General features: G+C 41.7%; 2 protein-coding genes and 1 non-coding gene across 3 annotated transcripts; 1 reads left to right on the plus strand and 2 right to left on the minus strand.

The window, feature by feature from the left end:
• Positions 1–1,410: 1,410 nt before the first annotated feature.
• On the plus strand, positions 1,411–11,268 carry MCMDC2 (minichromosome maintenance domain containing 2). The gene is made up of 14 exons (XM_010405130.4): positions 1,411–1,885; positions 1,968–2,098; positions 2,190–2,249; positions 2,562–2,757; positions 3,749–3,871; positions 4,061–4,168; positions 5,420–5,548; positions 6,077–6,308; positions 7,987–8,192; positions 8,505–8,671; positions 8,935–9,111; positions 9,822–9,964; positions 10,494–10,603; positions 11,101–11,268. The coding sequence occupies exons 1-14, from the start codon at positions 1,786–1,788 to the stop codon at positions 11,265–11,267; spliced, it is 2,049 nt and encodes a 682-aa protein (XP_010403432.2). The 5' UTR covers positions 1,411–1,785; the 3' UTR covers position 11,268.
• Positions 11,269–12,631: 1,363 nt separating this feature from the next.
• LOC120409841 lies at positions 12,632–12,709 on the minus strand. The gene has a single exon (XR_005601662.1). It is a non-coding gene; the product is annotated as a small nucleolar RNA SNORD87 (small nucleolar RNA).
• A 4,557-nt stretch (positions 12,710–17,266) lies between these two features.
• On the minus strand, positions 17,267–24,252 carry TCF24 (transcription factor 24). Its single transcript, XM_039550223.1, has 5 exons — positions 24,143–24,252; positions 23,044–23,129; positions 22,027–22,118; positions 20,724–21,133; positions 17,267–18,294 (listed from the first exon to the last, which is right to left on the minus strand). Exons 4-5 carry the CDS (start codon positions 21,105–21,107, stop codon positions 18,181–18,183), a joined length of 498 nt encoding a protein of 165 aa, XP_039406157.1. The 5' UTR covers positions 21,108–21,133; positions 22,027–22,118; positions 23,044–23,129; positions 24,143–24,252; the 3' UTR covers positions 17,267–18,180.
• Positions 24,253–24,468: the final 216 nt, after the last annotated feature.

Genomic DNA, 24,468 nt, shown 5'->3' on the forward strand with positions numbered 1-24,468 from the left:
GCTGCGGCAGCCGTGGGTGTGGGGTGGGCTGGGAATTGCCTTCCCTGAGGACTTGCACTGACCGCGGGCGCTGCCCAGCGCGGCCGGGCCTTGCGGGCCGTGGCGCCGCTCCCCCGCGCCGCCCGCTGAGGGGCTGAGGGGGCGGCGCCGGGAGCCCCGTCCCGCGGGCACAGGCAGCGGCATCGCGGCCCCGCAGCGGTGAGGGCAGCCCGGCCCCCTCGGTGCCCGCTGCTGCCGCCCCAGCAGGGCCGGGGAAGGAGGGGGCACAGGAAGCCTGGTGAATAACTTCGGTGGAGAGGTCTGTGAGGAAGGGGTGGGTGCGGATGGCAGGAGCCTGAAGCCAGGCGGGAGATGCTTGGTGTCCGTGCCGGATCCAACGCCTGGAGTGGGGATAGCTGCCTGTGGGGACACTGATGAACACCATCACCGTGGTCAGGCTTTATTTTCTGAAGCTTAGGCGATGGCTGCTCAGTGCACAATGAGCTGGGCCATAGCTCAGTCCTTCCTAGTCATATGTGGTGTCCTGTGTGTCCAGCCCGGGTAACAGAGGATCCAGGGAGGTACAGTGGATCTGTGTGTGTACATTTAAGCCCTTCTTGCTGAAGATTTCAGGGGATGGAGTAGTAATTGTGCAGGAGTAATCCCGAAGACGGGGGGGGGGCGTGGGGGGGGAGGAAAAATCCCTGTTATAAATTGTCTTTTAACTTGTGCATTTAATTTGTTACTTCAGTCACTAAACACAGCCCAGCCCACAGGGTACAGTTCTCAGGCCACAGGGTTTATGCTGCTGTCACACTGAAGTTGCGCTGGAATGCAGTTACTCCTCTCGGATGTCGATCTGTTTGTCATCCCACAGTCATTTCTGTGAACTACTGCAGGGAATCTTTCATATGCTGTGAACTTTGGCTCCCCATCAGCTCAGTAATTCCATGTCCTATCCTTTACCAGGTAGCTTTCTTATTTTTGAAGATTCAAGTGTTGTTTCATATTGGTCATCTACAAAGAGGACTAAGGACATTTTGCAGAAGAAAATATGAAAGATATTAAAACAGATGCATATATACAAAATACCATATTTTGGCCTTAGTAGTGCTCCTTCTAAATTCTGCAAAGTAGTGCTTTATGGTACAAGACTCTACTCTTACAAAAAGAAATATAAAGAGATGTGGGTAATACACAGTGAAAACCACACCAAAGAACATGGTCAGCCTGCAAACCAAAACTGTAGTTGTAAAAGCTTTGTCAGTGGGAATCAGAATTGAACTTCTGTGTACCTGCATGGAAATAAATGCAAGATCAGCACCTTAAGTGGGTGCCACAGGAAATCACAGCAGAGTAGGAAAGTCAGATTTTAAGAAAGGAGATGTTTCCCAGTTTCACACTTTTAACAGCTCTGATAGACTTCTCAAATAAGGGAGTTAAAATTTTAAGTCTTACTTTTGATAGACTGATTATAAAATCTACAGGAGAGGTTAAATGGAAACTTTAATTTCATGGGTTAGGGAATTAGGAGAGTGAAATAACTCACTAAGGAAATGAAAACACTAGAGCATTCTTCAGAAATTTACTCTAGAAATAGGGTATGCTTCAGTCGTTGGAAAGAACTTTGAACTGAATGTTAAAAATCCTTCAAGAATTTCCTAGTTTGAAAAAGAGACTATTTTAATTTTGTGTGGCTTCGTTAATATGTACCCTTATTATTACTATTATAGCATGGCCAGTGCTACCATAATTTCTTCACAGTTTATTCCCACAGTTGGATAAAGAGTGCAAAGATCTTGAAAGATGGATCCTGAAATGCAGAAAATGAGGGAAGTTGTCCTTGTCTACCTTGACAGAAGTGGTGGCCTTCAGAAATTTGTGCATGATTGCAAAAAATATAATGGTATTACTCAACACATAGTCTGTTAAATTAATACATAATGTTACACAAATCTGTTATTTTAAGATACTTTTTGCTCCTACAGACTCAAAGCAAAGTTATGCTGTTTATCGTTTCATTATTTCAATTAATCCTTCTGACATTGCTGAATTGGATGCAACTCTTGGAAACTATATTCTTCATAATCCCCTACAAGCTGCACAGATTTTTCAGTCAGTAAGTGTATAACAGATGAGTACACAAAAGTGCACCATCTAAATTTCAACAAGATTTTCCTTTCTAAAATGAAGTTATTTTTCCATCACAGGTATGTTTCGTAGCTATTAAGACATTATCATTAATTGAACAATTGCAGACAGAAGCCCAGGTGAGTCTGCATTGGTTTTCTCCATTTAGACCTTGAATCTTCTAAGTATAGTGAAATATTAACAAATATTTTTGTATTAAGTTTTCATTTTCCCTTTGGTTGCAGTACTATTTATAATTAAAATTAGCTGGAAGTCTCACCCAAACATATTGCAATTGTGAGATTAATTAATATGAAACTTAGTTACTCTTCATGTGTTTCTGAAATTTTTTAGCAGTTACGCATCACATTGTGTGTTTGTCCATGAAAAGTAAAGCAGTTTTAAATAAAAATATGTTTTTATGATACTAATGCAATTGTGTCTCTTGCTAGATCAGTATATTGCTGAAACCAACACATTTGCCACCTTTACCAAGTTATGTTCTGAGTCTTTCTGCATATCCCTTTAATTACACATCTCAAAGATTTTATATGTCTGATGGGATAGTGATTGCAATGGGAACTGTAACAAAATACACACAAGGAGCAAGATTTCTTTGTACTGAGGAAACCTGTCCTTTCTCTGAAGGTAGTAAAAAACCCCCAAATTAATCAGTACTATTTTAAAAGCTTTTAAATAAATTTGATAATAAGATATTAAAGACCTAGCATAACAAAGGTATTTTCCTATATAGTTTTATTATGCATACATTTTTGTAATGAGCATAGCAGGATTTTTATTAATTGAAAGGAGTGGACTTACTCAGCATTATTAAATGTTTTAGAAGAATATCTGTGCCAGCAATCCCTTTTCCTAATGCTGGAGATAGTTTATAGGAGAAAACATAAGTCACCAGTATAACTTGAATGTATTTAATATCTTAAATAACTTAATACTTAAATGTCTTGAATAACAATAAAATATCTCAAAAGTAAATAAACAAATTAGTAAGATACCTTTTTCCTTGGAAACTGTTTCTGTCTGTATAAAAACACCACAGCACAATATGCTTAAGTGGCTGGCAAAAGCTTCTAGCATAAAACAAGTTTGCTTTAATGAGTAGCTGACTTCTGTGGAAGTACTACTTTGAGTAATGTTACTGAATTGCTTGTACCATTGCAGGGTGAGGCCCTAAATACTTTTAAGGCTGGTTTTTTGCCTCTTCTGTAAGAGAGACCATACGGTTATAAAAGAGATGCAAAATCCCAAAGTTTGGAGACTGCAGATTAAGTCATACTGACATCTTTATGAGGACACGCACCTCTGTTAGTGACTATCCATGTCCCATGTCATTCCTACGCCAGGCAGAAGCCGCAGTGGCTCACTCCTCAAGAAAGCCCGGCCAAGCTATTCAGCTTGGGAATGTGCAGTAGGAAACTCTGCCATCTCGTGGCCAACCCCAATAAATTATATGGATAATTTTAGTGGAATATGTATGGGAGGCTCATCTGAAGAGACACGTAATAGATTTGGAATTTCACTGTCCAGTATTTTAATTGCTTCTGTTCTTCATGGGAAAATAAAAGGAGGGCACAGCATTAGTTTTAAAATGGTTGGTAACTTATTACTTTTTTTTTAGGATTTAGGTGCATCAGGGTGCATTGTCCTGGAGCTACAGAGTCTGCTACAGTGAGGACTGATTTTGTGTGTAGCTTGTGTTCTTCACCACTGCAGGAAGACATGAAATTTAGAGTACTTGGTGGTAGGATCTATGTAATCTGACTTCTAGATCTGGTAGTTTCCTACTTCTGTTACACAATAAGTAAACAAAATATTTCCAAAAATGGAAAAGCCCATGGCTTTTTCCACAAAAGCCCACTTAAAATACACCAGTCATTTAAAAAAATATGTTTTCAAGAGAACTAACCTTTCTTTGCCTTTGTTTTGAAAGATAAACAAATAGTTGAAATGATTGATGCTAAAATGCTGAATGCTTTGAAAGGATATTCCAATGATAAATCACATTTTAGGATTCAGGCATTTACAGTGTTCTTGAGAGGTAAGATGAACTTTGGAGTTTTGTCAAAAATGTTTTAGAATTGATCCGTAAGAATCCCTTGCAATTGTAGCTCCATTTTTTGGGTTAAAATGGTGAAAGTCATAATTTATATTGCAGTTCTTTCTGTACTCCCCTCCTTAATTTTATAAAAAGTAGCTAGGTAACAAAGCAGTGTGCACAGGTGATTGCAGAGCGTACATCACAAAATTCTTGTGTCACTTTTACACCCCCATTGAATTAAAATCCCTGGCCAGCTTAGCAGTGTCTTATTCCAACTGTTGCTTGTTTTTATCTCCTTTCTACTTCCTTTGGCCATGCTGTTCTGTACTAATTTCATGCATTTTTAACATCCTTCCTCAATCTAGCTGTTTTCCACATTCCATCAGGATTTTTGGCTTCTACTACCACTGCCTTCCACTGCAAACATTAAATGATTTCTAATGTTAATATCCAACTGAAATCACAACTCAGCAACATATTTCCATTAATTCTTAAAGAAACCCCAAACAAACAAAGAGACAAGCAACAAAAAAGCCCTCTGCCATTCCAAAAGTCTAGGGAATTATATGATTCATTTCTTGAAAACTAAATAGAAAGAACTAGGAGTGCTAAAATTATATTTAAAAATTTCATAGAAAAATCTATGGTTAAGATACTGTGAGTTGTATGCATTAAATTTCCACTGGCTCCAGCGATCAGTGTGGTTACAGTGTTTCTCAGGCTGAGATTGATATCTGGTTGGATCTAATTCTCATTTTCAAAAAATAAATGGGATTTTGTTTTCTAAGCTGCACAGAAATATAAAGATTCACAAAGCTGTTTGTGTGTCTTTTTGAAATCTGTAGTTTGTAACTCCTCTTTATTGTGTTGGGTTTTTTTCTCTGACCTTATATAGGACAGTGACTGATGATGGTGGTGCCACAAGTTTCAGAGTAGGAAATATACTTGTAAAAAACTGTCCATTTTCTTTTCAATGGAGGACTAAATGCATTGTCCATTTTCTTTATCATTAAGTCTATTTTCCCTCACCTGGTGTGCCTTCCTTACCTTTTGCACTAAATAATTAAAATTGTATGTTTCATTTTATTCTAGTCCATTATCAATCTGGCATACAGCTGTTTTCTGCCAATGTTAAATCATCAAATCAAACGTTCAGAATGTGTTGTTTTCTGACCATGTCTTTAAAACTGCTTTTATGCCCTAACATATCTGTAGCTTTGCCCCCCACACTTATTTTTTTATTATTTCCAGATGAACTGGCCAATAAAATGACAATAGGAAACCACTACAGGATTATAGGAATTCCAGCTTGTGTGCAAAATGGTCTACAAGCTACGGCATGTATAGAAGTCAATAGTGTACAGCTCTATAAACCAAATGGTAAGAAAGTTCCATTAAACACTGGCTTAAAAAAAAGTTGGAAAACCTCCTAGAAAAAAAAAATCTTGAGAATTGGTATAGTTTTTTATTACCTAGAGGTCCAGATTACAAAACCATTCAGGGACGTTCCTCTTCCAGTCTGAAATGTGTACTTGCTGTTATTTGAGGATGTCTGCTTTTGCCCACTTTCCATGCCTTGGGAAACTCCCTAATTATTTATTGTAGTTCTTCAACTTCTCTTTCCATCTTCACCTATCCATTGGAAAGTATTTTGAAATCATATAAAATGCACCTGATATTTCAGTTTGTTTTTCCTTTCTTATTCCATCAGTTCTAGCAGATTGTGTCTGCTAACTTTTTAGCAGTAAAATTAACTGTGTCAGATGCTTACATTCTGAATTCGTGCTTAATACAGAGATATGTTTGTTCTTGGTAAGTTTTGTATCAAGACTCCAATGGTGATGTGTTCTAACATACCTGCATAGATCTCTTTTATGTGTTTGTTCACCTGTACTTTGTTTCCATTAGGTCCTTCTTTTGTCAGTGACAATTTTAAGTATCTGCTCTCACTGACTTCAAGTTCATGCTGGAGGTTTACTGCTGTCCTGGCCAACGTCTTTGCTTCTCAGGTTGTTCCACCAGGCACTTACAATACTCTTAAACTTGCAATATTGTTGAGTCTAGTACAGACATGTGAAAAAGAAAATGCAGATTATCTGGATCTCTTGGTTGTAACAAGTGACACGCTAATAATCGACAGGTAAAGAGATTATTTTTTTTCACATAAATTAGAATTTAAGAATTAGTATTTTTAAAGCTAATAGGATCGGTCTTACATGGAAAGCTAGAGACTTTGTTTTAAAAGAATATACAAGGCTCCAACTTAGTTAAACACTCAGTTTTTATCCCTAGGACATTTTTTGGTTTTTTCAAGTGATAAATCTAGATCAGAACTTCATTAATTATAAAACCTCCTAAAACTCTCATAAGATTACAGTAAGAATTTAACACTAGCACTGTTTTGCAGAGCTCAGACAAAACATTCTTCTGAAATCAAAACTGAAGACTGTCCCAGAAGCTGGTAATGCCAAAAAAAATAGGGCTCAACTTTTCAAACCTTGTTTCAATGTAAGCCTTCTCATCACTGATTCCCAGCTATCAGCCTTTTTAATAAATAAGCAGCGTATAAATAGATCCTTACATTTTTATCACTCTTTTTCATAAAAACCATACGAATAAGGTATGAAAATTCACATACATCTTTACACATAGATTATAAATCTGGTTGTTGTTGCCTTTAAACATTTTTCACTATGCATTTATGTATTTAGCTATTCATGCAACTATAGACTGTTAACACAATTTTACATACACTGCAGAAAAGTACAATATGCTCAGCTTTACAGTTACATTAATTTAAACCAAACTACTTTCTCCTTCCATAACTTAAAAAAGTTCTCTGAAAGGGGCATGAATTTTATTTTCATTTGGAAGTTCTTCAACCCACTCACTAATATCTTTTGTTGTGAAAAAAAGAACCCAAAACTTTGACCATTTCAAAATTTAGCTGTAGAAATTTGTTCAAATTTTAAAAATTGTGATCTACAAGATTTCTTTTTTCCCAGGTTAAGATTAAGATTTCTTAAAAGAAACAGGAGTTCAGTGTTTTAAGAATCAAACCATCTGGTTAATATTAAAACAGTTGCACACTGTAAATCATGATCAGTATTGTAATTGGTACTGTCTTGCATGTGCACAGTATTTACTGTCAGCAGCCTGTCAAAGTAGGCTTTTCCTACATATTTCCATTGGTGCAATACCCTATTTACTAATTCTTACTGATTTCATTTAATAATTTTCTCCCAGGTCGCAATACTAGGACAAACCATGCTCTGACATCTTAAAATCATTATGAGCCTTTGATTGTGGAACCAGACAGATAATTTGCAACCTCTCTGTGCCAAAGAACACAGTACAGGGGATGAAAAAGATATTCTATGCCTTCTTTCTCCAAAAGAATTGGAGGGTACTGTGTAACTCAGGAAGGCAGAGTTTACAAGTTCCAGCCTTTTCGTTTTTCCTAGATGGCCAGAATTACTAATCCTCTAAACTTTTACATCACTGGAAAAGTTTCTCTAGCATAGAAAGAGGAGTTAACAATATGGGGTTAAATTATGAGACGACTTTGATTTCCTAGGAATTACTTCTGCACACCACAATTTGCCTCATGTTTAATCCATAAGAAATACAGTCTCAATGACAGCTGTTGGAGAGCAGGCTTGAACCTCTACTTTTGTACTCAAACATTTAGTTTTGATGCTGATTTCACATTAAGGGTTTTTTGTTGTTGTTTCTAAGTGAGTCTTAATACCTATTAAGTTTTTTTAAAAGTGAATAATTTAACAATTTATGACTGACAGAATTATTTAATCCTCCAGGCTTCTGAATTACAGCTTATGTCTTCTGCCTCGTGGCATACGACACCCACCTTCTAGTGACATTTTTCCTTCTGTGTCCAAAGATAAACATGGAACTGGAAGTGCCAGTATTCAAGCCTGCAGTGTTGTGCTGGCCAAGGGTGGCATCTGTTACATAGGAGACTTAAGTTCATATAAAAAGGATAAACTTGAACTACTGCAGTCTGGTAATCTCCCACCTCCTAACAAATGAGGGGACAGAACTAAACAAATGTGCAAATTCAAGGCTAGGTTTGTTCCCCAGCTTATGGCCCTCAAATGCTGCAAAAATCTGTGCACTGTTTTTAATGGGTCTGTGTAAGACACAAGGACATAAAAGCCAAGGTCCTGTAAACGTAAATCTGCTACACTACAGACATCCATTAATCATAACAATTCAGCAAAATCACCATTGTGACTGATTTCAGATTATGTGTGGGACTAGAATTTATAGCTAAGCTGAATTGGTAACGTAACTGATGAATTTTGTCTTATCCTAGTGCTAGAGAGCAGAACAACAACAGTATTTATTCCTGGGAAGAAGTATGGAGAAGAGGCTGACCAACAAGTTACTGTTTCAGTTCAGACCAACTTTTGGTCCCATGTAGATGTGGACTCTTCCTCAAAGAAACATATACAAAAGGAGAACTTTCTAATTGGACAGATGGTAAAGCACATGCCTAAAAATTGAACTTGTTAGTATTTCCCAGAAAGTCACAACTTAAGTAAATTTAAATCAAGTATCTTCTAAAATGAGACAGCTTTCCCAAAAAAGTATTGAAACAAAATTTTACTAAGTATTACAGGTAATTCATTAGATAATCTTGCAGTATAAGTGGATATAGGATATTTCAGATGGAAAACAATATGATGCTTCTACATGTCAAAAGCCCAAAATAGATGTTTTCTTTCTATGGGTCTTTTCTTTAGGATGTGAGTTTGATTCCAGTTAACCTTGTAGATGGTTTTGGGCTCTTGATCTACAATGAGTTTCCTTCCTGTCACCTGTCTTCTTCTGTTGTACATCATGTCTTGAGAAGAGCCATTAATCCTGAAGCCATGCTGTACAAAGTCTCACAGCAGTTCAGAACACAAGATTACGAGGAGGTAACAGATTATACACAATAATTTAGAAATGCATTATATTTGTGAATATCATACTAGGTTTGGCATCAGAAAGTTCTCTCTGCACAGTCTGCTTAGTTTTAATACTCACTTTTTGCCCTTCCCCCATCATATTTCCACTAGCACTAAGAGGATCATTGACAAAAGCAGCTTCAGTTCTTGAAAAGGGTCAGTATAATAAATACAGTTTGAGCGTGTTTCTGGAAAACAGACTAAGTTAACATTCATATGTGAACAGATCTCCAATATCTACTTTTGGCCAAAAGGTTTACAAGCAGTAGCAGAAATTAATATTCCATTCTAATTAAATTGTCAATAGCTGTAGCATAACTAACAGATGATTCCCCCCAGAAGTGTTCAAGGCCAGATTGGATGAGCTCTGAGCAACCTGGTCTAGTGGAAAGTGTCCCTGCCCATGGCAGGGGAGTTGGAACTGGGTCATCTTTAAGGTCGCTTCCAACCCAAACCATACTATAATTCTATTTACTATCCAAGATCTGTCCTTATTGTTATCCTTCATATTTTCCTTATTCAGCATAGCCAAATGGTGACAACTGTCTTTACTATTAAAACTATTGGTAGAATATATTGTCCAGCCTGTATTACTATGCCACTGGTATATTAAAAGGTGTGAAAAAAGGTCAGTTCTTTATTTTCCAGTTAAATATTTAAAATGTATGCTCTCTCTCTAGTTTATTTTGTTTGCTAGGAATCTTCATGTTGAACTGAGTTCAGAAGCAGAAAGTCTCATTCAGGGCTATTATCTTGCAAGTCGCAGGGTGAGAAGAGATTCCATTCATGGATCAACGTTATCAGCCTCTGCACTAAAAATTCTGTATGTCCCACTTTTAATTTTCAAAGAGAAATTGTGCTCATCTGCTCAGGAGCTTGTTTAATAAAAATCTAGATAAGACTAATTTTTTGATCAAGCATAAATAATCTTATTTATCATTTATGAATGCCATTTATTCTATATATTGAATTGTTATATATATATAGATACTGCTAAAAGAAACCCAAGTTCAAACAACTTTGCCAGGCAAAAAAAACCTCCCAACAGCTATTTACAAAACACGTATCATTATTAAAGCTATCTAGAAAAACAAAATGGGACTTAAATAGGCACTGCTTTATCATGGGAGCAAAAAAGTATTAATGGATAATATGCCAAGTTCCACTTTTTAGCACAAAAAGTCAATGCACATGTATTTTGTCAGTGATAAGTGTAACTGCACAGCTAAAGTATGAAAAAAACCAACCCAGCATTAACTTTTAATTACGCAAGTGTTTGACACAGGGCGATACACATTGCATTCATGCCTGCAGTATTTTTTATTTCTGACATGCTTATATTGATCTCTTAGGATCTCACTGTCTAAGGCTCATGCCAAGCTCAGTTTAAGACAGACAGTACTTGAGGAAGATGCAGTGATTGCCATCTTGTTACTTGAGTCATCGCTGACCCTAAAACATGGTAAATAATGCACAACAGTTCCTTAGTCTTGGGTGCATCACCAGCACATTTTGTCAGTCTGAAAAAATTCTATATCCATTGATTGCAGTAAGTGAATTTCAGATCAAAATCCAGAACTTCCACTGCTGAAGACTGGTATTGAAGAAGTCTGTCAGTTTGATTTCTCTGCTGAGTCTCAGTGCTGTATGTAATGAGGCCACAAGCCTGAACCAAGCCTGTCCTTCATGCTGGCTTATATGAGGCATTGCTCCTCTTAACACTGGCTGAGGTTAAACTAAGGACAGATTTCCCTCCCTGGGGAAACCAAAACCAAGGGTTGGAGGTTTTTTTGTTTATTAAGCATCAGTCATATTTGTTCACACACATATTTGGAAGTGAGGTAAGAATTATGATCTAGGATTGCATTACTAAGTAATTTGCATCACAGCTTTTTCCCCCTCAAAGTACTGGCAAATATCAAGCCTTTCAGCTCAAGGTTTAATTTCTTCTTTGCCTAGGCACATCTGTATTATGCGTAGCACCAAATCCTGTATTTCCATTTGACATCACTGATGAAAACTCCCTGCAACAGAGAGATATTTACCTCATGCAGTGTCACCATCAAGTGCTGAAGTTTATTGCTGCCTATAGCCCAGGAATTCACACTAACACTAATGAGGAGTAAAATTCCCACTCTAAGTAAAGCCTGAGGCTTTGGCTTTTTGAGAGACTACAGTTAGAAATACAAAATTACTTCTCTTTGTGGCTACCACTCTCCATTCACAGCTAAGTAAGGAGTAATTTAGGATTCAGGATTTTTATTAAGACTACAACTGAAAATTAAACCACCAGTTCAGAATCTAATGTTTCATTTCAGCTACCTGAATTCTGCAGTTTTTCTTGTTGCTTCTTTTCAAATATATCACCCAAAGGGTTAAGGAGCTTTAAGAACATCAAAACCCTTCTTTTCCTAGTTTAAGTTAACAGTCTTTAATTCCTCATGGTGTATAGATTTTGAAATGTATAAAAGTATTATCATACTGCTTCATGTTCTGCGTCCTTTTTTACATTACAGCAACACGAGATTCTACAACGATGCCACATGCTCCTGCCACCAAAACCCAAATAAAACAAAAAAGCCTGCAAAACAAACAAACCACAAAACAAACCCCTTAGCCCTCCCCCCCCCCCCACAAGCCTTCTTCCCCCAGCCTCAAAAATACCCAAAACCCCAGTGTTTCCACATTATTTTGTATAGACTGCAAGGAATAGCCAAGTGCTACAGGTAAGTGAAAAAATAGTATTAGACAACCTGGTAGGCAGGTAGCTCAATGAATTCAACTCTACCTCACTGTAAGTGGTAGGCCATGAGGTGTTTGAAGCACAGCATGCTTCCCCAGCTATGGGCTTTCCTGTATTTCATCTTCCTAGTAAGGATATAGCACTAGACAATCCTCAGCAAGTCTCACATCCAAGAGATACACATAAATAGAAAAGCAGCAGTAAAACTGTAGACTTCCTGTCAAATCTGGACAAGCTGAATACTTAAGGCTTGTATTCCTCCTACCCAGGATGTCATCCAGCAAGATCACAGTGCTACTGCTCCCATAGCCTCAACAAAAAAATAAGTCACTGAAAACAGAAAGCCAAGATTTTATTCATACCCTCTACTAACACTGTAAACACTCATTTAGACAACACAAGTTTTCCCACATTTTAATCTTTGCTTTATTCACTTTTGATCCATTTATTTGATACACTCAAATATTCATACTAAGTTCTAAGAATGCCCATAAGGCCTCTTTCTCTTTCTAGAGTGACTGTCTACCCTGAACTTCATTCCAGGATTATTCATTTTCAGTGAACAGCTACTCCCCTGGCGTACTATGGAACCAAGCAGTATTTCTGAAGAGCAGGAAGGGCAATGTAAGCATTTCCAAGTGCATTAGAACTCCGTATTCCAGGCTGCTGTTTTCAAGCTAAGAACAATAACAATAATAAGTTAGTTTCCTGTATCCTTAATCAATCTTAGACAAAGGTACTACCCTCACTGGCATTTCAGATCTCGAGATACACATCAAAAACATTCAGATGGGTAAACGGCAAAAGTCTCATCATTGTGCCAGCAAAATTACTCTTTAAGAGTAGACTGAAACAGAATTCCTTTATAAATCTCTATTTTTGAGAAGCAACATAAAGGGATTTTCTGCAAAAAGAGCACTTATCCTTGCCTCTCCCCAGTTTCTTCCATGATCTCTTGAAAACTGGAAGACTTGTATCAGTCCCATAAGGACAGGACAGTGGTCAACATGGCCAGTACAGGCTCTCCCTGGATGGCAGTACAGCCTGCAGGAGCCTCAGTACTGTGACAGTAAAAAAGCAACTGACCTCCTTAAACACCTGCACTTCTAGAAGTGGGTGGACTCTCCGGCTGGCTCTATGTGCACGCACAAGGCTGGAAGATGGTGGAGGTGGTCATCTGATGTCACAGAACCTTGAAAGGAATAAATAAAATCAGAAATGACAGGAGCAAATCAAACGGGAAACCCCTACTGATTAGCTGGCACATCAGATATACAACACTGCTCATCACAACATTCAGTTGGGTAAACGGCAAAGGGTCATCATCACTATGCCAGCAGTTTCCTGCCTATGTAAGACAGCTTTTTCCAGGTACTAAATACAAGGGAATTGGTTAGGCTTGTCTCAAGAGCTGTACTTCCATAAGCTGAACCAGAGCCTTGGTTTTAACTGTTAAGCACAAAACAGATTGAGTATAGCCAAGAATCAGAGAAAAACAGCTCTGTTTGGGCACAAAAATGCAGGTTCCTCTCTTACATTCAACCCCCAGATGCCAAGTATCTTTCTAGAGGTCAAGCTCACTACCACAGTCACCTCTCCCTTTGGAATATATTGCAAGACTGACACAGGTTAGGTGCCAGCATGATTTGTGATCTGAACATACTGTTCTTCACTTAATTCTCTTCCTTTCAACTAACATCCATGAATTCTTCAAATCAGAAGTCATGTTTCCCCAGTTAAAAACTAGGTTCTCTGGTACAAACCTCTCCCTTCTGACTCCTTTGGGATCCTTGGATTGCACCTGCTTTCTTCTGGGGAGCAGATCTTGGGAGATTTTATAGCTGCCATAATACCTTTTGTTAGAATTTCAATCTTTTGACCCCAAATACAATCATATTCCTCCTTTTTTCACCTGTAAGGGAATTTTCAAGCCATTACACAGCTTCAGAACTCTTCATCTGGATTTCATGGGGTTTCCCTCAACATCTTAAAATACAGTAAGAAATATTTACTTCTGTAGCTCCAGAATTCACGTGGCATCTTTCCGCTTGCAAAGCATGGCAGAGTCCAGACGGAGGATTCCCAAAGCCGGTAACAAACGCATCTTGAGCTTCACTTTCTGCCTAAAACAATGAAAAGAAGATGTTTGATTCACAGAGCTTCACTGCTGAGCCAGTAGCAAAAAGCATTAACACTTCTTTGGGGACAGTAAGCCAGTCCAAGAAACACCAGCCTCATGCTCTCTTTGTAATTACCTGGGACAGAGCATCAGCCGAGATCAAGGTTAAGGAGAGGCATGACCATTTTCCTAAAGCAAGCTCCAGTGTGAGAAATGACTGATTGCAGGATGAGTACAGTGCTCCTAATGAGCAGCGAGGCTGGGCAGAGGAGCACCCTGGCAGGGTACAGCCTTTAACCCCAGTTCACGTGCGACACTCTGGGGAACTCACTGATGTTTTAGCACCAGTTGAACTGAGGTCAGCACTCACACTGCAGTCCTGGCAGGAGAGCATTACCACAGAGGCTGCTGATACCCCTGGGGCCCTGTCCCTGCCAGACCCCACCAGTTCGGATCTGTGCCTATAACCTGAAAAGGGGCATAGTCTGGGTCACCTCACAGCCCTTGCCCAATTCCCTAAAGGAAAAAGAAGGTAATTTATCTTTTGAATTATGACAGGCATTTGCTGATGAAAACGATCTCTCAGCAAAACCAAGTGTCTTTGAATGTCCAATCTGTCATTTGTTTTATGACTTGATGAGCCAAGTGACAGCTCGAAGTAACCACCACGTGGCACACACTAATTAAGTCCATCTCACTCTCCCATGGCACCCGCTCTCCTGGGAAGCCTGTGTGGCTGGAGTGTCAGCCTGAACTGTGCCACCCCAACATCCAGGGGACACACAGGCACAGTTACAACAGCGTGACAATCACTCCTCTTTCACGTGATGGCTTTGGCTGTTTAGAAAAGCACCAGCAAACCATCCCTGCAATTCCTGAGATTACAGCCATTGCTTTGACCTGCTACGTCGGGATTTCTCAAATCAACCGCCTGGGAGCATTTCTAATTCCTCTGAGAAGGCCAGAAATCACTCTACTGTTTAGACGAGCATGTGCCTGGACTGCCAGAACCTGCTCCAAGGATGGACGGCGAAGGTCGGGCGGCTCTGACGGAATCACGCGGATCGCTGCGGATCCACACGGCGGATCACGGAATCACAGAATGTTAAGAGTCTGGAACGGACCTCAGCGATCATCCAGTCCCAACCCCTTTCCTGCCACGGGCAGGGACACCGCCCGCTAGACCAGCAAGGCCTTATCCAGCCTGGCTTTACACACCACAGCCTCCCTGTTCCAAAGGCCGCACCACCCTCACAGTAAAGAATTTCTTTCCAATATCTAACCTAAATTTCCCCTTTTTCAATTTGTACCCATCAGACTCGGCGGCCGCTGCTGGCGCTCCCACGCCCGAGGCCGGGCACGGCGGAACTGCTCCCAAGCCACGGAGCGGCAACGGGCACGCCCCCGCCCGGGCATTCCCCCCTCCCAGGCACCGCCCGGGGCGCCCCTCGCCATCCCGGGATCCGCCGCAAAAAGGGGCCCCCGCAAACGCGGGCCGGGTCCCGCCACAATCCATCCATGCACCCACCGAGGCACGCACCCCGACTGGAGGCGGGCAGGCGCGGTCGCTCCGGTGTGACCCCTTGGAAAATGGCGAATCCTGGCCGGGATCCCGCTAAATACGCGGCACGCCGGGCGGGGCGGGGCGGGCGCAGCGCTTCCGGCTGCGCGCGCACAGGGACACGGGGGAGAGCGGCGCCGGGGGCGCTTGGCGTGTCCCGGGAAAGCGGCGCGGGGCCGCGGGCGCTGAGGAAGTGCAGCCGCGAGCAGCAGCGAGAGCCGATCTCTGCGCCGCAGCGTCCGCACAGGCAGCGCCTCTGCTGTGGCCGCGGCAAGTTCACCTGTCCCATCCCTCCGTGAGAAAAACCGGGATGACAGTGGCCGAGGTTTGCCGAGATCTTCTAGGCTCCTGCATGAAAAATGCCACCTTTTGATAGCAATGTATAAACATTGTACAGCTTTATTCCTAAGCACGTGCATATTCCTAGTGCTAAATGCCAAACACTTGTGTTTCAGTATACGAGGATATGAACTGTTCCTAGGAATTGTAGCACTGGAATCAAACATCAGGCTTGAAGCAGACAGGTTCAGAGGATCTGTTGTTACCCTGCTGTGTAAATTTCTAGAAGATAAAAGCTCTTGCCCTGGTCGAAGGGAGTGTTTTGCCTAACCTGGTGTCTTGGTTCTGAAAGGAAAGGCATAATTCTGATGCAGAATAATCTGTTTCAAGGAAAAAAAATCCCAACTCACAAATATGGGGAACTCTTCTTAACTGAAAAACTGCTGTTGTAATTTTGCACATTCTTACTGGCCTGTAATAATTCCATAAAATGCTGAAAAGATCTTAGGGATGTGGCTACAGTAAGTGACTACAGTGCTTGCTGCTCCAATTCTCTGGCTGCGTCCAGAACATTGTAAATATTTAATTGTAAATACTATAGGGGTCGTGGAGAGCTCCAGATTTCACCATACTTTTTAAACAAAAGTTGTTCCTGCTAGTATTTTTTTTCTTTTTCCCTAAATGTCATTTTAAAATTTAAAGTCTTCAGAAAAGAGACAACATCTATAAATTCAGAATATTATCATGTACAAGGAGAAACTGATACAGGTCTTGTAGCTCACTGATAAAGAGTCTGAGATGTATTCTCTGGGCCATCCGTTCATAATGGTCCATGTTTTTAACCCTTATTGCTAAAGCATTTTTCATGCTTACAGAATCACCTAGGTTGGAAAAGACTACTGATCACCTTTCACTGATCACTACCTTGTCAATTAGACCATGGCACTAATTGGCACATCCTGACTTTTCTTGAACACCTCCAGGAATGGTGACTCTACCACCTGCAACTCCACCACCTCCAAGGGCAGCCCATTCCAATGCTTAACAGCCCTTTCTCTGAAGAAATTTTTCCTGATGTCCAGCTGAACCTCTGCTTCTTGGATAAGCAGTCAGAATCTTCCAATGACATTTAAAGGAACAAAGCCTTTAAAAACACGGAGGAATTTTTTTTCCCCCTTTCTTGAATACTGTCCCTTCCAGGTATATTATCTTGTTGAACGCTCAGAATGCTGCAGGGACAGATGAGAGCTCCAGATTTTACCATACTGTTTTTATGAAAGTTGTTCTGGCTAATACTTTTGTTTTCCTAAACGTCATTTTTAAATTTAAATCATGAAGCCTTCAGAAAGAAGACAGCATCTATAAATGTAGAATGTTATCGTGTACAATGAGAAACTGATAACAGATTTTGCAAGTCGAAATATATAATATTCACTGAATAATATTTAATAGAGCATTTACCTCAGCAATAACAAACCATATGAGAAGTACAGTGTTTTATAGAACAGTTACAACAGATGACATTTGTGCATTTAGTTTCAACTTTTCTTGCCTAAATATAGATGTTTAAGCGAACAAGTGTGCTACGAACAAGCCAACACTTTGGGCTCATCTGCTCCAACATGTGAACCCCTTAAATGAAGTGAGCTGTGGAATGGTGAGCAGACACGTGGTTGTGCCGGGGTGGCAAACACAGGCTGAGCCCCGTAACATGCAGCACAATCCCACGGGTGCATACAAGCAGTGCCCGACGCACAGTGCTCTGTGCAGGAGGGACAGGTCTCTCAGCATGTTTTTACTCCATGAACATGCATCCATGTTCCCAGCAATAGCTACAAACATGTAGGACTATCCAATGGGTGAAGCCCTGACCTGACAGCTGTGGTCAGGGGATTTCTGCCATCGGCTTTAAGCAGTGGAGAAAGTCTGTGTGGGATTACAGTTGCTGTTTTTAGCCTTGCCCTTCTCTTTTCACCCGAGCCTGTTTTGCCCTGTACTTGGCCAGTACCACATCACTTCTCCTCTCTTTCTCACAGCACTTGTCCCTGAGAGGACAAGGATACTTACTCTGCTGTCAGCTCTTTGCCACTGCTGCTCATGTTGGTGCTGGCTGCAGTCACCACCTCCCACTCCCCCCATTCAGATCCCAGCAATGATAGAAACCAATGATGCGTCACATTAACTTAATGAGGTATTAATTACATTTAAGAATCAATTCCTTGTCCTCTACAAACAGCATTCAGGAATGATAGTTTGTCTGTAGATACTATTTTTTAACTTAAATATATATATTTAAAGTGTAATAAATAACCATTTTTTTCAAAGCAAGAAGGGAGATTAGATCTGTGAAGATGTTGATGTTTCCCCATGGTTTGCGCTGTCTCCTTGTGCCGAGTGAGTCAGAAACTGTCCCGTGGCTCCAATGTACAACCTGGAACGCATGGGCCACTTCTGCAAGAGAGGAGACAAGCACAGCACTGAGACACCTGGGATCTTTGCACTCTTGACTGCAGTTCTCAGCAAAGCTTTGATAGAATCATGGTACAAGAAAATAGGAGATTGTTGCTATCACCAAACAGTTCCTGTTTTGTCATTCACTGGAAAATGTTTGGAACTTGATAAGGGAGCCTCAGGCAGGATATTTGCTTTGGTAATTAATTGTGAGGCACAGCTCCCAACCCTGCTGTGCCCCAGCAGACAGGAGCAGGCCATGCTGGCCAGTCATTCTAGCTCAGTTTGTGTCCTAAATGTTCTGTTAGTAGAATAAAACAAAGCATTCCTTCTCAAGGCACCAGGGATACTATGGGGATACACCTGCACCTGTAGGGATTGCAGCCCTGTGTGCACACCCATCCCTGCTGGCTGGGCCCCACAACCCTGCCTGCAGCACAGGGGCTGCTGCTGAAGGCTGTGAGTCTGAGGGAATTTAATGTAATTGCACCTTGGCAGTCTTCAGTGCTCACAGCTTCTTGTTCTTGTCAGGTCCAGCTGTTTCAGATGAGACAATTCATCTTTACACTCACAGATTTTTGGAATCATCAGTTACTCTGGTGTTAAATATTTATTCTGACAGCTCAGGTTTCTTAACCCCAGCAGGTTACTCACTGCAAGCAGCCCTGTGGTGCAGGTGGCCACAGCCGGGCACCCAGAACTTGGGAGGGAGCATCCAGCTCCATTTGCTGTGCCAAGTTCAGTATTAGAGAGGCAGATGTTTGAGACAACTTTTCACACACATTGGATGCAAAAACACCTGATATGCAGCCAGCACGTTGTTCCAAAAGAATGCCATTTTTAAAGACTCTCTTGGGAACAGATTGACACCTTTCCTGTGGGTAAGGGGCACCTAATAATACTGCAGATAAATCTCAGCTCTGCTGTTCAAAGACCCAAAGCAGCAGCATATTCTCGCTTGGAATGTGCGATCTCATTCAGTAATTCAATTTCAAGTGTGATGTTACGAGTTTGTCACCAATAAACCATCAGAGTTTAAAGTTATTAACCATATTTTTCATTCAGTGTACACACAACTGTACTTGGATATTTAACTTTCCTCACCATTTGCATTTACTATGTTTAATCTATCAGTTTAGTTGAAGTCTTTATTTCTAAAGGTTGTCTCATATACTGTGTTTTGGGGTTTTTGAAGCACGTATTAGGATTTGACTGTGACACTTTCATCAAATACATTCATAAAAAATGATTGCTTAAGTGAATCCAGGCTACTCTATTCCAGTAGCCTGGGAAATGGGCGTCTGGATCATTTAACTGCTGTAATAACTATTCAAGAGTATTTTTCTGCTGGTTGTAGTTGGCAGCTGATAAAAAGTACTGTAAGAGACCTGTGTCCTTTCACTCTGACTGAGGGAACTAACAGAAGCTAATTTGAACTTATTTTTAAATACGTCACAGAATTTTTTTACTTAAATTATAGCCATCTTCTAATTGATATCAAGGTTTTGCTTTCTTTATGAGCCTGCTAATCATTTAAATGCCCTCAGAAGCCTACATTCACATCGTGCTGTAAAATACTGCAACCAACACCGTGAACAAGGAACTCTCTGTGAATTAGGTACTTTTTAGAAATTAGAGATTACTTCACAAATTAATCTTAATTAAATCATTCTGAATTCAGACTCTTAAAATAAAAAAAAAAAAAGGAAAAGAAAACAGCCCAGTGCTCTAACTCACTCTCTGCGAGCAGAGCCAAACAAAATACCCCGCGGTGTCTGAGCCCCATCAGTCAGTGAGCACTGCATTTGGAAACAGTTTCCAGCCCGGTCCTCTCCAAGAGCAGTTCCCCCTTCTCATCCCCTCTGCATCGCTGTGATTTTTTTTTTTTGACAAAGAGAAGAGCATATACCAACTAGAGAAATGCTTCAGGAAAGCACTTTCATGGAAGTAATTAACACATGGCTGATAATTAACACCGCTGTCTGCACTGGGCTGCCTTGGCAGCAGAACCAAAGCAGGCCCAGCCGTGGCTGGGTCACTACTGTGGGACAGTGTCACCTCACCACAGACCCCTCACAGCAGGATCCAGTAGGTCTGAGGGGATCACCAAGATTTCCACACAGGGACTGAGAAGATGCAAGTACTCCTCTGGTGCTGACCTTCACTTCCAAAAACCCGGTCCCACCAGGTTTGGACCTACACTAGACTTGGTATTTTGGCACAAAGTCCCTGAAGCTGGAGGAACAATGCTCCAATATATTTCCATCGGACCCCTAACACCTAGGCACAATGGTTAGTCTGGACAGGATTTCCAAGTATTACCTCTAGGCAAGGTACAGGAACTTGAAATCTTTCGTTTCATCTGCGTATCTAAGGCCAGTGTACTCACTCGCTGACAGAAGGTGGTAGCTGCTCCTCAGCTCCCCTACCTTGACCGGGTGCAGGTATCCATCCCCGCGGAGGGTGCCCAAGCCCTCTCCCGGTGACTCCTCCTCATCCTGCAGGCTGCGGGTGAGGTGTGCGATGTAGGTGGTGGCCAGGAGGAGCACATCCAGCTTGGAGAGCTTGGTGTCGGGCGGCACGGAGGGGAGAGTCTTCTGCAGCTCGAGGAAGGCGTGGCGCAGGGTCTGCACCCGGCTGCGCTCCCGGGCCGCGTTGGCGGCGGCGGGGCGGCCCGGAGCGGCCCCAGCCCGCGGCGCGGCCGCCAAGGGCAGGCAGGAGGTGCTGCCGGCAGAGGAGGGCAGCAGGGAATTGGGCTCTGCGCCCGCGCTGGAGATCTCCTCGCTGCTCTCCGCTAAGTGTCCACACTCCATCGGTGACTTCCCCGGCAGGGAGGGCCCTGCAAGCAACAAGAGCATCTCTAAAGTGAGATGCTGTGCTGGCCTGGAGCCAGCACGTTCTGAAAACAAGGATGGTCAGAAACGCAGGCACTGCCTGTGCTAGGAAAAGCCGAGATGCAGCTCTGTGAGCCACTTTTCCATTCACTGCTTACAAATTCAGCATCACACACGGTACAGAAGTTAAAATCTTCACAATGATAAGTATTTAATTTTTTGACAGTATTACACAGAGCAAATTTTTTGAGTCACTTATAGCCCAGAGATGACTTCTGAGAAAGCCCAACAGGCACTGCCCAGAGGCACTGCCACAGTGGTTTCCATTTACAACCAAGTAAAAATTAGGCTAAATACAATTTTTAAGACATATTCTCTCTATGATTTGGGATGTGGAACTGTTAGTATATTTTCTATTTTAGCTACAATCATTTTATCAACAGTCTTATAGGTGGTCAGTGTTCCATGGACTACAGAAAGAAGAATATCATTTTCAGATGCATCAGTAAGTGAAGCCACAGAGCACAGACTCAGTTTTTGAAGGGCAAAACTTGGCCCATAATTTTAAAGAATCAGGAACTGACTTCTCCTGACCTCCCACCCCTAATGTTACTTAAAAAATTGTGTCGTTATCCTTTCTCATCTACATCTTCAAACTTCAAAAGAATTTTGTAAGATGTATTTTGGCCATTGGGGGGCAAAAAAACCTTTTGAAAACATAAAAAAAATTCTTTTGAGGAAAGCTGAAAGCAATGACCACAAGGTTTTTTCCCAGCTTTCAGAAAGGCTGGTCAGTCAGCTCTGCCCGTAATACAACTCACAGTCCTTTAATTAATTCAGTTCCACAGAAAAATTCAATCAATACTCCCCAAAGTGCAGTACTTAATTGGAATAATACCTGATCCTGTTGTCCTCAGCAAAGCAGCCCTCGTGGGTGTCCCAGATCCCAGCTTTCACGTGTTAGGGGTGTCTGTTCCTGTGACAGCCTGGCTAGACAGGGGCGGGAACAAGTTATTAAAACTTGATTTCATCCAAATACTGCATAATTAAAATTTTAAATAACAATGATAAACATAAATGACTATCTAATTTACAAGAATTAGCTCTTGATTTTGCATAGGACTTCAAGCACGCATTGAAGTCAAAGATTTCTATCAAAGACAAGGAAAGTTTTCTAAATGCTTTTTGCAATGCTATAACTTGATGGTATTTAGAATACATTTTTATTGTTATCATTTTGGGCGATTAATTGTGATTAATTTGCTATTGATCTGTCTCATAGAGTTTTATCATGTAACGTTCTCTTCAGTAGCAGTACAGGTTAGACTGAAATTACTTGTGAAATATTCTGTGCATGTTATAGCTCTAAACCAAAGGAAAAATCTCACTATTCTTTTTTATTGTTGTATTTATGATCAATATAAAATAAAACTTACATTAAGACTTCATGAGGGCTGAAAAATGGTCCTTACACTGGCTATTGCCTCTAACTTAAAATAGAAAGAATTCCTATGTGCTTTTTTCTTGGTGTTTCTGCATTGTGTTAAGGCACGGTCAGATCTGGATGCATTTCATTTTAAAAAAAAAAATCATCATTGCAGAGATGACATCAAGACAGTAATTTAAAATAATCACAAAAACTGGCAGAAAAATCCAACACTTCATGTTTAGTAGCAGGATTTCTCATCTGCCATCCCATCAAAATCCCACTGGTAGGAGGAAGTCTTCCCCGATTACTGGAGACATCCAGATTACCCAAGGATACAGACGGACTGGGATAGTAAAAATCCCTTCTCCTCTGCTGAAATACAGGACTGGGGCTGGTTTACAGTTTTGATTTTGCCATGCTGTTGTATAACCACATTTAGAACTGGAATGACTTCGAGTGACATACAGTACATAGTAATGCACGTACCTAAAAACCTCATCTCCTTGGGTGACCCTGGAAGTAGGAGTTTCTGATTTAGGAACTTCACATCTATATGAGATGAAATCCCAGGCCTGGAAAAAATGTGCAAAATTTCAGCTCTAAAAATGAGAGATTTCACTCTGAATTAAATTTATCCACTGTCAGACTTCCCATCAAATACGAACAGCAAATGGCCTGGGAAAATCTGCTACACAAAAGAAAGGATCTGCTGTAGGTATGTACATATGTGTAGCCAAACCATGGTGGTTCCTGGATCCACGGCCAACATCGCTTCTGTTGCACAATGGGACTGGCAGCATCACTCTTCTCCCCGGCGAAATCAGGACACACATTCCAGGTGCTTCAAACCCAGGCGTCACCCAAACCTCGTGGTCCAAAAAATGCTGCTAAAAACTAAAGTAAATAAAAAGCCTCTGGGCAACAGTTATTTTCCTTTTAAAATTTTATAAGAAAGAGGTTTGGTTTTTAAAATAATGGCAGTAATTTTTGCAAACACCCACTTGCCACCTGGTGTGCTGAGAGAGTTGGGAACAGGGCTGTGAAAGTAAGTTAAAGTATTTATGTTGTTTCTAAAGCACTTCTACTGCAGTATTTCTAATACGTGCAGATTTATAGGTGTTTTTACATAACACTACAAAGACATGATTGGTTTGACATCTTTTACCAAAAAACCCAGCACAATATTTATTTTAATCTTATATTCTGTGTGAATGAAACAGCAATGAAGGCAACCTGCTCACACAGACAAGGAAAAGACGGAAAACGCCGGAGCAAAGCACACAGACTGAAAACAAACAGTTGGAAACCTTAGATAAACTTTTCCGTTGCTCCATAGGAGGAAAAACATAGTGAATCTGAATTATTTTGCATCGGTTTTAAAGAGACCTTGCCCTCTGTGTAACTCCGGTATCGAAAATCCTTTCTCCGGAGCAGAGAAATAGGAACTTGCCTGTCGGTGTGCGGGGGCAGCACCGGCGCTCACGGCCCCGCCGGCTGCTGCGCCCCGGTTCCGCACCCCGGCGGGGGAACCCGGCTGCCCGGGACCTGGCGGGACCCCGCGGTGCCCGGCCGGGGATGAACTTACCGCTCCCTCCCGGTGCGGAGGGTCCAGCCCGGCGCGGCCCCTCCAGGCGCCTCCGTCCCGTCCCGTCCGGCCCCGGTGCTTATAAGCCGTCGCGGCCGGTGGGTGCGGCGGGGCTGGGTCGCACCTGGCCTCCGGGCTCCCCCTCCTGCCCGGGCGACAGCGACCGCCCCTTCCCGGGCGGGTGGGTCATCAATCACGGAGCTGTCGGGGCGACATCGCCTCACGCTCCCCTCGCCCCCCGCCCTTCCCCGCGCCCGGCCCCGGGTCCGTGCGGGTCCCGCCGCCCCGCGCCGCCGCTCGCCCCGCTCGCGCTGTTTTTCTTAGGA

The sequence above is a fragment of the Corvus cornix genome, chromosome 2, assembly GCF_000738735.6.
Source record: "Corvus cornix cornix isolate S_Up_H32 chromosome 2, ASM73873v5, whole genome shotgun sequence".
Lineage (NCBI taxonomy): Eukaryota > Metazoa > Chordata > Aves > Passeriformes > Corvidae > Corvus > Corvus cornix.

Bases quoted from the DNA above. Each gene is read 5' to 3' on its own strand.
- TCF24 (XM_039550223.1), bottom strand. From the start codon at position 21,107: ATGGAGTGTGGACACTTAGCGGAGAGCAGCGAGGAGATCTCCAGCGCG. The intron at 18,295-20,723 runs GTAGGGGAGCTG...CCTCTCTTGCAG, and splicing joins GATACCTGCACCCGGTCAAG to AAGTGGCCCATGCGTTCCAG.
- MCMDC2 (XM_010405130.4), top strand. From the start codon at position 1,786: ATGGATCCTGAAATGCAGAAAATGAGGGAAGTTGTCCTTGTCTACCTT. The intron at 4,169-5,419 runs GTAAGATGAACT...TATTATTTCCAG, and splicing joins ATTTACAGTGTTCTTGAGAG to ATGAACTGGCCAATAAAATG. The intron at 9,965-10,493 runs GTATGTCCCACT...TTGATCTCTTAG, and splicing joins GCCTCTGCACTAAAAATTCT to GATCTCACTGTCTAAGGCTC.